Source organism: Acipenser ruthenus, chromosome 6, assembly GCF_902713425.1.
Source record: "Acipenser ruthenus chromosome 6, fAciRut3.2 maternal haplotype, whole genome shotgun sequence".
NCBI lineage: Eukaryota > Metazoa > Chordata > Actinopteri > Acipenseriformes > Acipenseridae > Acipenser > Acipenser ruthenus.
Genome location: NC_081194.1, coordinates 18,667,771 through 18,680,611, shown reverse-complemented (window position 1 = coordinate 18,680,611; position 12,841 = coordinate 18,667,771). Strand labels below are relative to the sequence as shown.

General features: G+C 38.9%; 1 protein-coding gene across 3 annotated transcripts in view; it reads left to right on the top strand.

Annotated features, from left to right (window-relative positions):
* The window catches only part of LOC117411081 (metabotropic glutamate receptor 1-like), a 51,188-nt gene that overhangs the window by 22,230 nt on the left and 16,117 nt on the right, over window positions 1-12,841 (top strand). For all 3 annotated transcript variants that reach the window (XM_034018156.3, XM_034018154.3, XM_034018157.3), the window contains one exon: window positions 12,434-12,669. In XM_034018156.3, coding sequence (XP_033874047.2) covers window positions 12,434-12,669 — 236 coding nt within the window. The remainder of the gene's footprint in view (window positions 1-12,433; window positions 12,670-12,841) is intronic.

Sequence of the window (12,841 nt, the reverse complement as noted above, 5' to 3'; positions counted from 1 at the left end):
CCGAGAGAGAGCACCACATCGCTGGAGCCCCCGAGAGAGAGCGCCGCATCGCTGGAGCCCCCGAGAGAGAGCGCCACATCACCAGAGCCCCTGAGAGAGTCCAGCACCGCCGCCTGAGAGAGAGAGTACCCCGCGCTGTGGCTGCAGCACCCAGCCATCGCCAAACAGCATCCAGGTGCTGAGGTTGCTGTTAGGGCTGTACGAGCTAGCCTCTGCCTCGTTGTGTGGAGAGGGGCAGCGGTCCAAGGAAGCCCGGACCCAGGAGGGACTGCCATCCAGGACTGGCACAAGGCCGCCCTGGAATCCCGTGAAAGTGGTCCAGGCCGGGAAGTGTTTTAGCGGGGGGCAGTGAAGTGTCGGGCCTCGGAGTACCACCAAGTGGGACTTTTGTGTGCTGTATTGAACTTGCGGGGGGACCGGCACTATTACTTCTCTTCTAAATAGTGTATATCTGTGTGTGCACTGTCCTGTCTTCCCCGTCGTTTGTGTGTGTCACCCTGCGTGAGTCTGTGAGTGGAAGCACGTTTCGTGTCTAGGCAGTGCTGGTGTGCTGTATGACTGGGGGGTCTGTGTTGGCTGCACTGTGATTTGTGTTCGGTTCCGCCAGTCAGCGATTGGTCAATGTGTATGCAAATGTGCCCTTGTGTGTGTGAGCCAATAGGGCTCGAGGGTGGGGGGGATCTCTATTTAGGATTTGCCTGCGAGGAGCTTGGGTTGTGTTGTGGGTGTGTTGTTGGTGTTGCCTAACTGAGCTTTACCCTTCTTCCTGCTGTTCCAGTTCAATAAAAAGTGTTTTTTACTGCTTTGAACTACTTACTCCCTGCTTCTCTTCATTTATACGCCTCCACTACACTATTATGATTGGTGGAGTGGCCAGGAAAAGGCGGGTACAGAGAATCTGCGAATCAGTGCTCGTTTTTTTTCCTAATGAGCGGAATATAGGTGGTTTGTCTTCATCTCTGTCATGATATTTATTTATTTTTTGTTTGTTTTGAATCAAATTTGATTACACAGAGTGGGGCCCACACTGTCACACGCATCAGCCCAGCTATGGTGATTGTAAGCTGGTACACCCGTGTGGGTTTTACATGGTGCCCGCTCTATGCCAGCATGGGCCCAGTGAGTACATCTTTGCTGGGTTGTGTGTATTTAAAGTTACGGCCAATCCAACACAAACCTTAGGTTGAGGGTTAGGTTATTGTTATGAAATAAACTTCGTTTTAGTACCTAAATGTATCATCCTTATCATGTGATCGGCCTGTAGCATATAATGATGACGTCTATTACGACTTGTGCACGCAGCACTACCCTGCGTGAGCTACCCTGTGTGAGTTACGCTGTGGGAGACGTCGTTCTGCAGCAATACCCCTCTCCATCTATTGGACAGAAAATACTAAACAAAAATACAATTGGTACAAATTAATTTATTCTTCACCAAAACTAGCCAATCAATACTTTGCATAGACGAAAGCAACCAATCCTGTACCTGCAACTGAGAGACAATCACAGACTTCAACAACAACAAAGCGGGACGCGGACAGTTCAGTAATATTGTTCAATTCTTATATACCTTTGACAGAAGGATGAAACATCGTGAGTTAGAAAGCATTTTAGAGTGCCATTTAATGAGAGATTGTAAGTAGTTCAGACTCCACTGTACACGAACTGTTCAGTAATTGCTTCGTTCATTCCTCAGGCAATGTCATGATTATAAATAGAGGTTTTAAACCCTAACAAGTTAATACAAAATAAACGTCGATGTACTAAGTAAAAACTATTTTTTTCTCTCTTTTCTATGTATGTCATCCTTGTTCTTTATTTTAAAAATGTTCGTGACTATTTATTTTTTTAGAACGTCTTACTCAGCGGAAAGGTACCCGACGAATCAGTACAAGTTCAAGGTAAAGCTAGGTTTTAAGTTATTTTATTTTATTTATTAATTTTATTAAGAAAACAATGGCAAAATAGTTTTCTAATAGCGATAGTGACTTCTCGATGATGGCTCTACCGTGTAGCTGACTTGACTTTCGTTACGTTAGCGCCCTCGGCTTCGGCTCGGGACTCGTAACTAGACTCAAGCCATCATCGACGGGCACTATCGTTTAATTATTAGTGATTTATTTTTTTATCAGCTTGTTTTGTCACAACATGTAAGATTAAAAAAAAAAAAAAAAAAGATTATACTCCATGCTTAGGGCGTGGTAATGTGAGAGTAATGGTTAGAAATGGAACCACCATGACAGATTTGTGAGCTAGTTTTTCCCCTAGTTTAAGTCTGTATTTCAAACAGGTTTATTTGTAGCTTTTATTGTTGTTGTGGACTGTTTGGCTGTCAGTGCAGATGCTGTTATGTCTCGATGGCAGCGCGCTGCGTTTATTCATTTTTAGAAAGTGAAGCGGTGGTGCAATTTGATTGCAGTTTTCTAATGTGACAGTGTAGGTGCTGTGAAATAAAAACACTTTAGTCACTCAGGTTTTAACTAAATGAACTGTTCTAATTACTTCACTTTGAAAATGCTTCAAACATATACGCCGGTCTGTTTCAGTACTTGTTAGAGGGTGTTATATCTTTTATTCATAAATAATACATGTAAGAAGAATTTGCTAACACTAATTGTTACACAAAGCCACCATGTCCTGAATATGTATTCTGTAGCCTCTGATCCTTATTGTGTCCATTAGTCTATGGCTTTTTAATCTTTTTCATCTTGTAAACATCTATCGATCACCTTCCAAACATGCTGCTTGATGCAGGGTTCATTACTTGCCAGCCTCCGTCTCATGGTACCATGCATTTCAAGGCTTTTTCTTTCTCAAATCAAAACACTGTCGGTCATTCTAATGCTAATGCAAACCTTCCTTGAAGTGCAAGCAGAGGCTGTTAATTAAGCAAATGCAGGAGAAATTAATGAACCAGGTGTGTTTTCATTTCCTTGCATTTGAAACCTTGAAAACAAGCACAATAAAATAAATGATCAAAAGAATGCGTAGATAGATCTTTATATTCTATAAATCCCTTTGTGATTGTAAAGCAGTGCACTCAAAGTAGAGCCCTGAAGGGTCCACATTGTCTTATCTATTAACGAAATAAATTAGATGGAATTTAGAAGCTTGCTAGGTTGGAATCCAGGTTGCCTGTCTTGGCTGGATGCACATAAGGAGCCCTACATTTCCTTTGGTATTCACGTAAATTGGGGAAGGGAAATAAGAAATAATGGATACATCTGAATTGTCTGGGCTTTTAGAATTCAGTGTGAAACATTTTGTTATGATACTAGTGTTACAATTCAATTTATTTAAATTATGTTGCAATTCTTTTTTATTATTATTATGCCTACTCTAACAGTCTGTTATTTTGTGTGGGTGTCTGAAAAACAAAACAAAAAAAAAAACACCAGACTGAAGCTGAAAGTAAGCTTTCACAAAAAACAACACTAATCAAATCAAACAAAATATAATCAAATAAACATTTTCATATGTATGAAACTGTATGAAACTAGCACCAAACTACTCAGAACAATAACTGATCTGCTGCTGCAACTATGCTTTGTTACTTTCTAGATTTCCCTTAAAAAAAAAAATAGTATTATGTCGAACCTCGGTTCCTGCAAGCAGGGGCTTCTCACATGCGGAGGTGGGACGCAAACCCGGGACCTCCCACCTTTTAAGTTTTGCATTCTTCATCTGAGGAAAAGTTTATTACAGTTTTTTTTTTAGTCAGTCCGTTCACTAGACAATTAACTATATGTTAATATTTGACCAGTAGTAACAGTTGTGCTACAGTGCTATTATCTTTTAAAAGACACGATATCTGAATCAGTCAAACCTTTGCCATATTTTGCCATTTTTGATACTCTAGTGTGTTGCTGAAAGTTAGTAATTTTCTAGTAATTAGTGTTAACTACAAAAGAGCCTTTATATATATATATATATATATTGGACAGCTTCTGGCTTGAACTGAGATGCACTTTACCAACAACCATCTGCGATGATTGTGGGGGAGGAAATCTTTATTATTTTGAAATGCATGGTTTCCAATTCTTCGCTGTCAGCTGTATAATAGAATCTGCTAAAATGTCTTTGAAAAAAAAGATTTTTTGAATGGCCCCATGTCTCATATTTAATTATTTCCGACAATTACTAGAGACAAAATCTCTATAACTAATCCAACAGTAGTCATTGGTGTCATTCTAAGTACTGTACCGGTAGCTGTTAAAAATCAACTAGACATATTTCCTCAGCCATAGACTGGAATGGATTTAATCAAGCCGTTTCAGAACAAAAACATATTCTGTAACCGTTAGAAGCACCACTTATGCACCGCTTTGGTACAACAAACCTTCAAATCATTGTGAGAGTAAATCCGTGTTGTACCAGGTAGAATCGACTGAGCAACATTGTAAATACAGTAAATAAACAAATAAATAAATAAAACTTTGTTCGAAATGTCCACTATATACCCACTCAATCTTTACAATATTTCATATTACTCTCAACTAATTTTCTGGTTGACAAAAAAAATAAATGTATATTAAAAAGTTATTCCTATTTGTTAATGGAATGTAAAATGCTTCCATACTATTAAACAAAATTGATAGCAACTTGTATGTGTCATCATTTTATTTTACCATATCAAAGAAGCCATTTACAAGTTACCCTGCCTTTACAGTTTTGCGTAACTTTGAAACATTTCAAAGCTGTTATTATAATTTACATTAACTTTAAAAAAATGCATAAGTATGCCTGATTAACCTTGGGGACAATTTTTTTCCCCTCAGCTTATTGATTGGAAGACTACTAACCAATGAGATTGAAAACCCATATACGGTAGTAAACTCACGGCTGTCATCAAAGCTTACAGAGGTGTTAATATTAAATGGTTATAAAATTGTGTAGTCTTTACATCATATTCATGAAATTTAAACCAGGTCTAATTATTAACACACTATTTACTGAACACATTGTAAAAAGCAACACTCTTTTATGTAAAATGAGTGAATCTATTTTTTTTAAACCCATGGTTTCCAATTGTCAGCTGCAGTGGTCCAGATAAGCTGCGTACCTGCCTTTTTTACACAGTAAAAAATCAGAAATACGCACTAAATTTAAATTTCATGCGTAAAAATATGCATAGCAGTTTTGCTGCACAGCTTGTCTTCCACCCCGCCCCCCCCCCCCCCGAACTTTGTTTGCAGCGTGTCGAAATTAGTTCATTTTTAAATGTCTTACTGTTTTGTAACTCGTCTGGAGAGGCAGAAATAACCTGTGTTGACTAAGTGTCTTGACTTTATATTATATTATTATCATAAAACGGATAAAACCAAATATACATAATGAAAAGGCTAACTTAATTAACCAAGTTTATTATACAACGAATATATGTGTTGTTCAGGAAGGTTAGGAGCCTGCACTCTCCATCTTAAAAAATACGTTATGACTGCTGCCATAATGCTGTGTCCTATCAGCTGCTTTCTGACTTTTTCTTTGCGCCCAAATAAGACCAATTTGAAATCTGGCTTATTTGTGGACTCTTTTAGAGCCAACGCAGCTGTTCTGCCGCTTCATAAATCTAATTTTAATATTACAGGCTTAATTTACAAATGAGCCCCACCTACAATTTGCCCATGCATATAATTAAGGCTTGACACGCCTTAAAGTGCATGGCTAATGAGCGGCGGAGCGCATTTTCGTTGTGCTAACTTGTCATGATACATACATGGAAATTTTAAGACTGGCATAAACTCGGCGCCATGGCCTTAATGCCATTGCAAACGCTTGATACATGACCCCTCTGTGTTTTTTCTGTTTATGGCTTGTGGCATATAGATAAAAAGAACAGTAAAATGGCTAATAAGCCATTCATTCTGGTGCTTGACTTGAGGTGAATATACGTTTTTTAATAGTAACTGAGCCACGACAACAGGGGCACCCTTTCTGCCCCGGACAATATGCAGTTGCATGGGCTGCATGTGGCTAAAACCGCTGCTGATCATGTGTGACCTGTTATCTATCTAAGTAGTTAATTCAACCTTTGCAGTAAGATCATGAGCAAAGCCATTCAAAACCACTAATGACTTCCAATAATGACATGTTCCTGGCACAACTAAAGACTGCACACTCTTTCAGAACAACGTACATATTATACATATCTTTAACTAGAACATTATAAAAATGTAATGCCGTTTTCTACTGCATTTTGCAACTAAACCAAGAACTACACATATTTTGTATACAGTTTAATTATTACAATGTAGTAAAGTTATATACCATATCCATCCGCAACTTGGAGGTTTCACATTAGTTATTAGCTTTCCTAGTACTGTAGTTCTTGTCAAAAAAAAAAAATAGTTATCATGTAGAAATGAATGCATTGAATGGTGGTTGTATAAATATTACTATTAGGATTAAAGGTAATTAGGTAACGTATGTTTTCAGAATTTGAAGCTGTGATAAAAAAATAAAAATAAAAGAGGAGCCTTGTTCTTTAATTTGTCTGTAAAGTCAAAAACACATATTATAGATGGATCTGTGGATCTGTACGTGGACACATACAGTATTCTATTATAGCTTTTAACAACTCAGCATGTATTGTCTGTAGGGACTACAGCTGGCTTCCAACACCTACCTCTCCGTACTCGCATTTGTTTTCTGTTAAAAGAACACACAATGGTGTTGTACAGTATTTACAGGACTTTATGGTAAAGGAATACTGCAGCTACCAGTCTCTGCTCTAACCGAGGAGTTTAAGTGCGCCAAGGTCAGACTGGAAATGACATTAGTAGAGTCACGCGATAAATGCGTAAGGGAGGCAGCACCTGTGTTGAAAACTGGAAGAAAGTGGGCGGCAAAGAAAGCTGTGGAAGATGCAAAGGCTGCCCTTCGAATTGGTGATATCATGGGGCAGGTTCAGCATGGAAGAGGGGGTCTTGGTTTCAGTTCAGCTCCTCCTACATGGCACAAGGCAGCCCCAGCTCAAAGGAGGAAGCTGGTAGTCAACGAGGTGCAAAAGCAGGAGGAGAGGATGAGGTGTATAAAGGCCATTTCCCAGGCCAAGCAGGGAGAATGGATGAGATGGGAGAGTGTGGAACAACGCAAGATTGGCTGGCAAGACCTATGGTCAATGGAACAGAGCAGGATCAGTTTCCTCATCAGGTCAACATATGATGTTCTTCCATCACCACAGAACCTAAACCTCTGGGTAGGAGAGGATCCCTCATGTCCTTTGTGTTCATCACCTGCAACATTAAGGCACATTTTGACAGGATGTAAGGTGGCTCTTAGCCAAGGACGGTTTACTTGGCGCCATGACCAAGTGCTGCGATGTTTGGCCTTAGCATTGGAAGACAAGCGTAACATGACCAATAAGTTGCCACCTGTTCCATCAAAACATTACACACAAAAGCCAACATTCCTCCGCCCAGGAGAGCAACCACCAAGAAAAGGTGTTAAAACCAATCCTCGCCCAGGACAACTGGAAGCTGCTAGAGACTGGAAAATGCTGGCAGATGTTGGTCAACGGCTTATTTTTCCACCTGAGATTGCCACCACTAACCTTCGACCAGATATTGTCTTGTGGTCTGGATCAGCACGCCTTGTTCACCTGGTAGAGTTAACAGTGCCATGGGAGGATGCTGTAGATGAGGCGTATGAGAGGAAGAAACTGCGGTATGCTCAACTAGCCACTGAAGCGGAACAGCGAGGATGGAGAGTTCGGGTTTACCCAGTGGAAGTGGGTTGTCGAGGATTTGTGGCACACTCTACAACCCGGTTCCTCAGAGACATCGGATTCAGTGGCCAAGAGTTGCGTCGCACAGTGAAGAACTTATCTGAAGCAGCAGAGAGGAGCAGCAACTGGCTGTGGTTGAGACGGAAAGATTCTGGCTGGGGATCTCAAGCACAATAGAAAGAAAGAAACGCTGATGTACAGGTAAGTAAGCTGGGCTGAGTTGAGTGGGGGACGGAGGGGGGTGATGCTGGGACGCCAGAATCACCGTCGAGCCCTCTTGAGGTGTCGTGGGCTAGTCGACGAAACACTGAGGATGGAAGGTGCCCACTTGAAAACCCCAGAGATGTACCCTACTTAGCTCAATCCAGACGGTTGTCATGCTGATGCGCTGGGGAGGCCGCACTGTGGTTGATCCCCGGAGCCAGGATCGCAGCCGTTGTGTGTGCTGATGCGCCAGGGAGGCAAAATAAGCTGATCCCTGGAGCCAGCATTACACTTCAGCCATTAACACCAGACAGAAGGATATCTACATCATCATATGGAAGGAAACGTAAATGGATGGAGACACATATGGATCACATTAGTTTACTGTAAAGCTACGTCTTAGTTGGTGCTTATCTTGGCGAGAGCCGAGTTCAAATCAGCATGAAGTTTTAACATCTACTCTCGTGTAATGAAAATCTTAAAGCTTATGCACCATATTGCTTACAAGGTGAAACAAATATTTAGTTTACTGGGAATAAGACAATATTTTTTTGTTTTGTTTTTGATTTTTGATTTTTAAAATGTTGGTGTTAAAAAATAAATCTCATTGATGGCCTATGGGGAATGTAGAATCTAATCGATATTTCATAAAATAAAATTGGTTATATATTATACACTGCCAAGAAAATAAGTCATTTTTATATTTACTACAGTGTCCCGGTATTATATGGAAGGTGTGGCAAAAGTATACTACGTATTAAGCTGACTAATTATAAGGGACCAAATGGGAGGTGAAAAATACTGGTCAGAAGTAATTGTGTGAAATTTAAGTGTAAGCATATGAAACATATATTGAAATATCTTAAACAAATCTACATAGTGAGTGTAATTATAGCCAGATCATTTTTCTTTTTTAAGTCCCCTGTACTGTACCACCCAGATTCAATTTCCATATTATGGCTTAGGCCTAGTATTCCCAACAAATGTTGTTCCAGGAAAAACCTGGGGGAGAAATAACATGCTCTTAATTAGGGGTGTTGAAGCAGCAACACAGTGACTAATACACAAGATAAAACATTTTAAAAGAGAGAAATATAAACTAGGTCTACAGCATTGGGTCCTATGTTATTTTAGGACATCACAAAGTGGAGCATAATAAATTAATAAAACATCTTTGATGGCCTAGATTCTAGTGGGTATTCATTGTGACTTAATAAACAGCTGTCTTCTAGTGTAGGGAAAAGGACATTTTAATTCATATATTTAAAAAAAATTAATCATGGTGAGTTAAGCTTGCAATATCTTTCACTTTTATGGAAATGGGTCACTTGAGTTTGGTAGTTATGCTGTAAAGCTACTTTTTCTGTTTTCCCAAGGACACACACTATAGTACGTTGTCACGGATGGTGAGTAGTGATGGGGAAATGATGTCTCACGCACACAGGTAGTCTGGTTTAACCCACATTAGTTTAATATGGTGAAAAAGTGTATAATACAGTCCAACCACAATTTTGACAAAAGTGAAAGTTCCTAGGTTGTTGCAGCTGTAGGACTGGCAGAAAGGAAAATACCCTCTGTGAGACTGGGCTGGGAGAATCTGTTTTCCCTGCCAACACCTTTACTGCATAAGGCACAAGGGCTGCCTTCCAACAAGATTATTGGCATTTAAAATGGCCTTATGAGCTGCATTAAAAAAAATCTAAGGTTCAGCAGTGGTGTGTTTGAAGTAAGAAATAACAGTTTCTCAGGTGCATTTATTTCCTTCATAACTTTTTTATTCACCTCAGTAATCCTGAGGAAGATGCAGGCATATTCTTTCAGAGAGCAATTGAAATGAAATGGTCCCTAACTCAATTAAATTAGACAGATGATAGTGTATCTTTAAATAAATTGACTTGATGTATTTACTGGACTTAAATTTGGTGTTGCGCCTTCATTCAGAATGCTTACAAATCTACCATCTATTATTACAGTATAATCTCATTGTATAGTAATTGGTTCACCTCTGACTCATGAGAATAAGCTGTTAATTAAAAGTGTTTAAAGATAGGAGTCCCTATCATATTGTAAACGTCATAGATAAACTGCATTGTGACATCTGACCTTCTGTATCTATTAACGTATTAAGTGAGAATGTAATCTCTAGATGTTTCCTTGGTAACAGCTATAGAATACTGTAAACCACTTCATCATATCTGCAATCTTTTATAGTCAGCAATTTTGCAAACTCAAAATTAGATGCCATAGAATTTAACGATGAAGGGCAAGCAGTATAGTGTATATAGACTAAATTGTGCAATCATCAGTCATTTACGTTAACAGGTAAATGGACACTGCAAAATGAACTAAAATAAACTCCATACAAATAAAAGGAGGTTTATAGTAACCGTTGAGAATTAAACTCAGGTTGATTGATCCATATTTGATTGTGTATCAATTACTGTGTGATTTATACAATTTACTTCAAAAGAAATGATCAAATGACAAGCAATTTTTTTTAAGAAAACCAGTTGATCTATAAAGAAAATAGCCAGATTTCTTTTCAGCAGCTTGTTTTTGTCTTGAGACATTTTTATTTAACATCAATGTTATTGAGCTATTTTGGATTAGTCAGGACTGGGATTAAAGATGCTGGAGTTTTGACACTAAAGTGATACATTAAACATAAGAAGAAATAAATGATCTTACTTTCTTTTATGTAGCTTTAGTGCCGTTGCATTTTCTGCAGTAGCAATTCTGTCCCCTAATGGCTAAACATTACCCTCCACATTCTGGATTTATTGACTCATCTAAATGGGCAGACGCAGCAACCTCAGAGCCATGAGCAGAAACATCAGGATTAAAGAGAAGCCTATCGGGTGCTGTTGTGTCTGATACGTTTACTGTCAATTATCCCCATTAGGGACATGTGCTTTCATGTTGGGACCCACTTCTGGATCATTTCCACATAAATTGTTGTTTTGGGCATAGAGCCCTTTAGTGTTATTACATTTTACATATTATGCACAGGGGCACAGGACAAGCACATTACAGAAGTAAGCTGAACTGACCCCCTGGGAGCTTGTACTTTCTTTCTGCTGAGCGAAGGAGACAGACAAGCAATTTTAGCACTGTGGTTGTGGTTAGGCTTAGAGGTCTATAGATATTGTAAAAGAAGAGGGAAAAGGATAGTTCTGAGGTCCCCTCTGGTGATACAGATGCTCTTCATATCCTCTCCTGGGTGTTTTCTTTAATGATAATTATTTCCCAAACTAGTATATGAACACAGCTAAAACCAGGTGTGTGATGGACGCGTTTGCAGTGACGAAGACACTCTCCACCTTATTCCTGAAGAAAAACTTAGAAGCAATAATTGTTTTGAGACCTTTCTTTAGAAGTGTAAAATTTAAACAATAAATATAACCTGCAATGTGCATTGTGATATACAAGTGTAACCCCCTTGCCAAACCAGGTTTTGGGGGCTTACCTGTGTTTTTGCAAGTAATATTATTTAGTTTAGTTAGATTAGCTAACAAACTGATTTAAAAGCCTTCAGTGGGAATTTGTACTGTTGCAAAATCTATTTCACACTGAAGTGAAGAAAATCAAAATATATATTTTTTCAACCAATGTTACTACATTTCTTTTTTCGACTACTATTGGGAGTACTGTGTTTTACTTCCACATATTCACCAGACGTGAATGATATCGTTTTAGACTAAAAAGGTCTGAAAAAACTCAAGGAGCCACATTAAGGAGATTTATTGTTCCACTTTATTTCCGGATTTGTTTTGTAAAACAGCCATTTTTTGGAACGGGACTGTTATAAATGTATTGGGACTGATATTATATTGTGGGATCCCAGGCTTAACTGAGGCTTTTAGTCTAAAAGTGGTACCACTATAAATATATAAGTACATACATTTGACAGGAATTTTCTCACTGTGTATTGTTTTTTTCAGCAGTATTACTGAGAAAGGGAAATTGTGATTTGTGTTTTATTATTCAATTGCATTACTATGTGTTGCAAATTAACCATTTCTTTCTCCCATGATCCTGGTGAATAAACACAGTATTTTGCCTTGAAAAATGTTTGAGATTTAATTTGAACTATAAAGTGAAAGAGCAGGAATATTTAAAACTGTTAAGACTAGATGTATATGTGAGTAGCCGAGGGTTGACATCCCCAGACCAGATAGCTGACAGAAACAACACACAGGCAGGTACTCGGGTGAAAGGTGCGTTCTTATATTTTTCTGGTGGCTTAAAAAAAAGTACCTGACAAGGAAAATGTAAGCAACTGCATACAGTATGTTACATAAAGTGCTGTTCAAGGACAGTACATTAGGAAATGATGCCTAATCTTTCACAGCTAACATTCTGAACTGTAATAAGGACCCCCTAAATCATTTCTTGCATTTGTTTGAAAGCTTTGCACATGAAAGACCCTAAAGGTGTCCTGGGTATTAGAAGTCCTCATCGTGTTTAGTCTCTACCACTAAGAGTATCCTTTTGGTCTTGCAGTGATGGCTGGGCAGACAGGGATGAGGTGGTTGAAGGCTACGAGCAGGAGGCTGTGGGCGGTATCACGATGAAGCTAAAGTCACCGGAGGTCATGTCCTTTGATGACTACTTCCTGAAGCTGCGACTTGACACAAATACCCGAAATCCCTGGTTTGCTGAATTCTGGCAGTACCGTTTTCAGTGCCGCATCCCCGGAAACCCAATGGAAAACCAACATTACAGAAAGATTTGCACAGGTAAAATGAATAAACAAATAAACAAATAATGATAATAATTTAGACATTCATTGTTTCAAAACTGCTGAACCTGTTTTCCACATGTTCTCTCCAAAATACATTGTGCATCTTTATGAAAACAGTTCACAAGACATTATGCCCTACTTTGTCTACTGGAAATCCAAAGAGAATG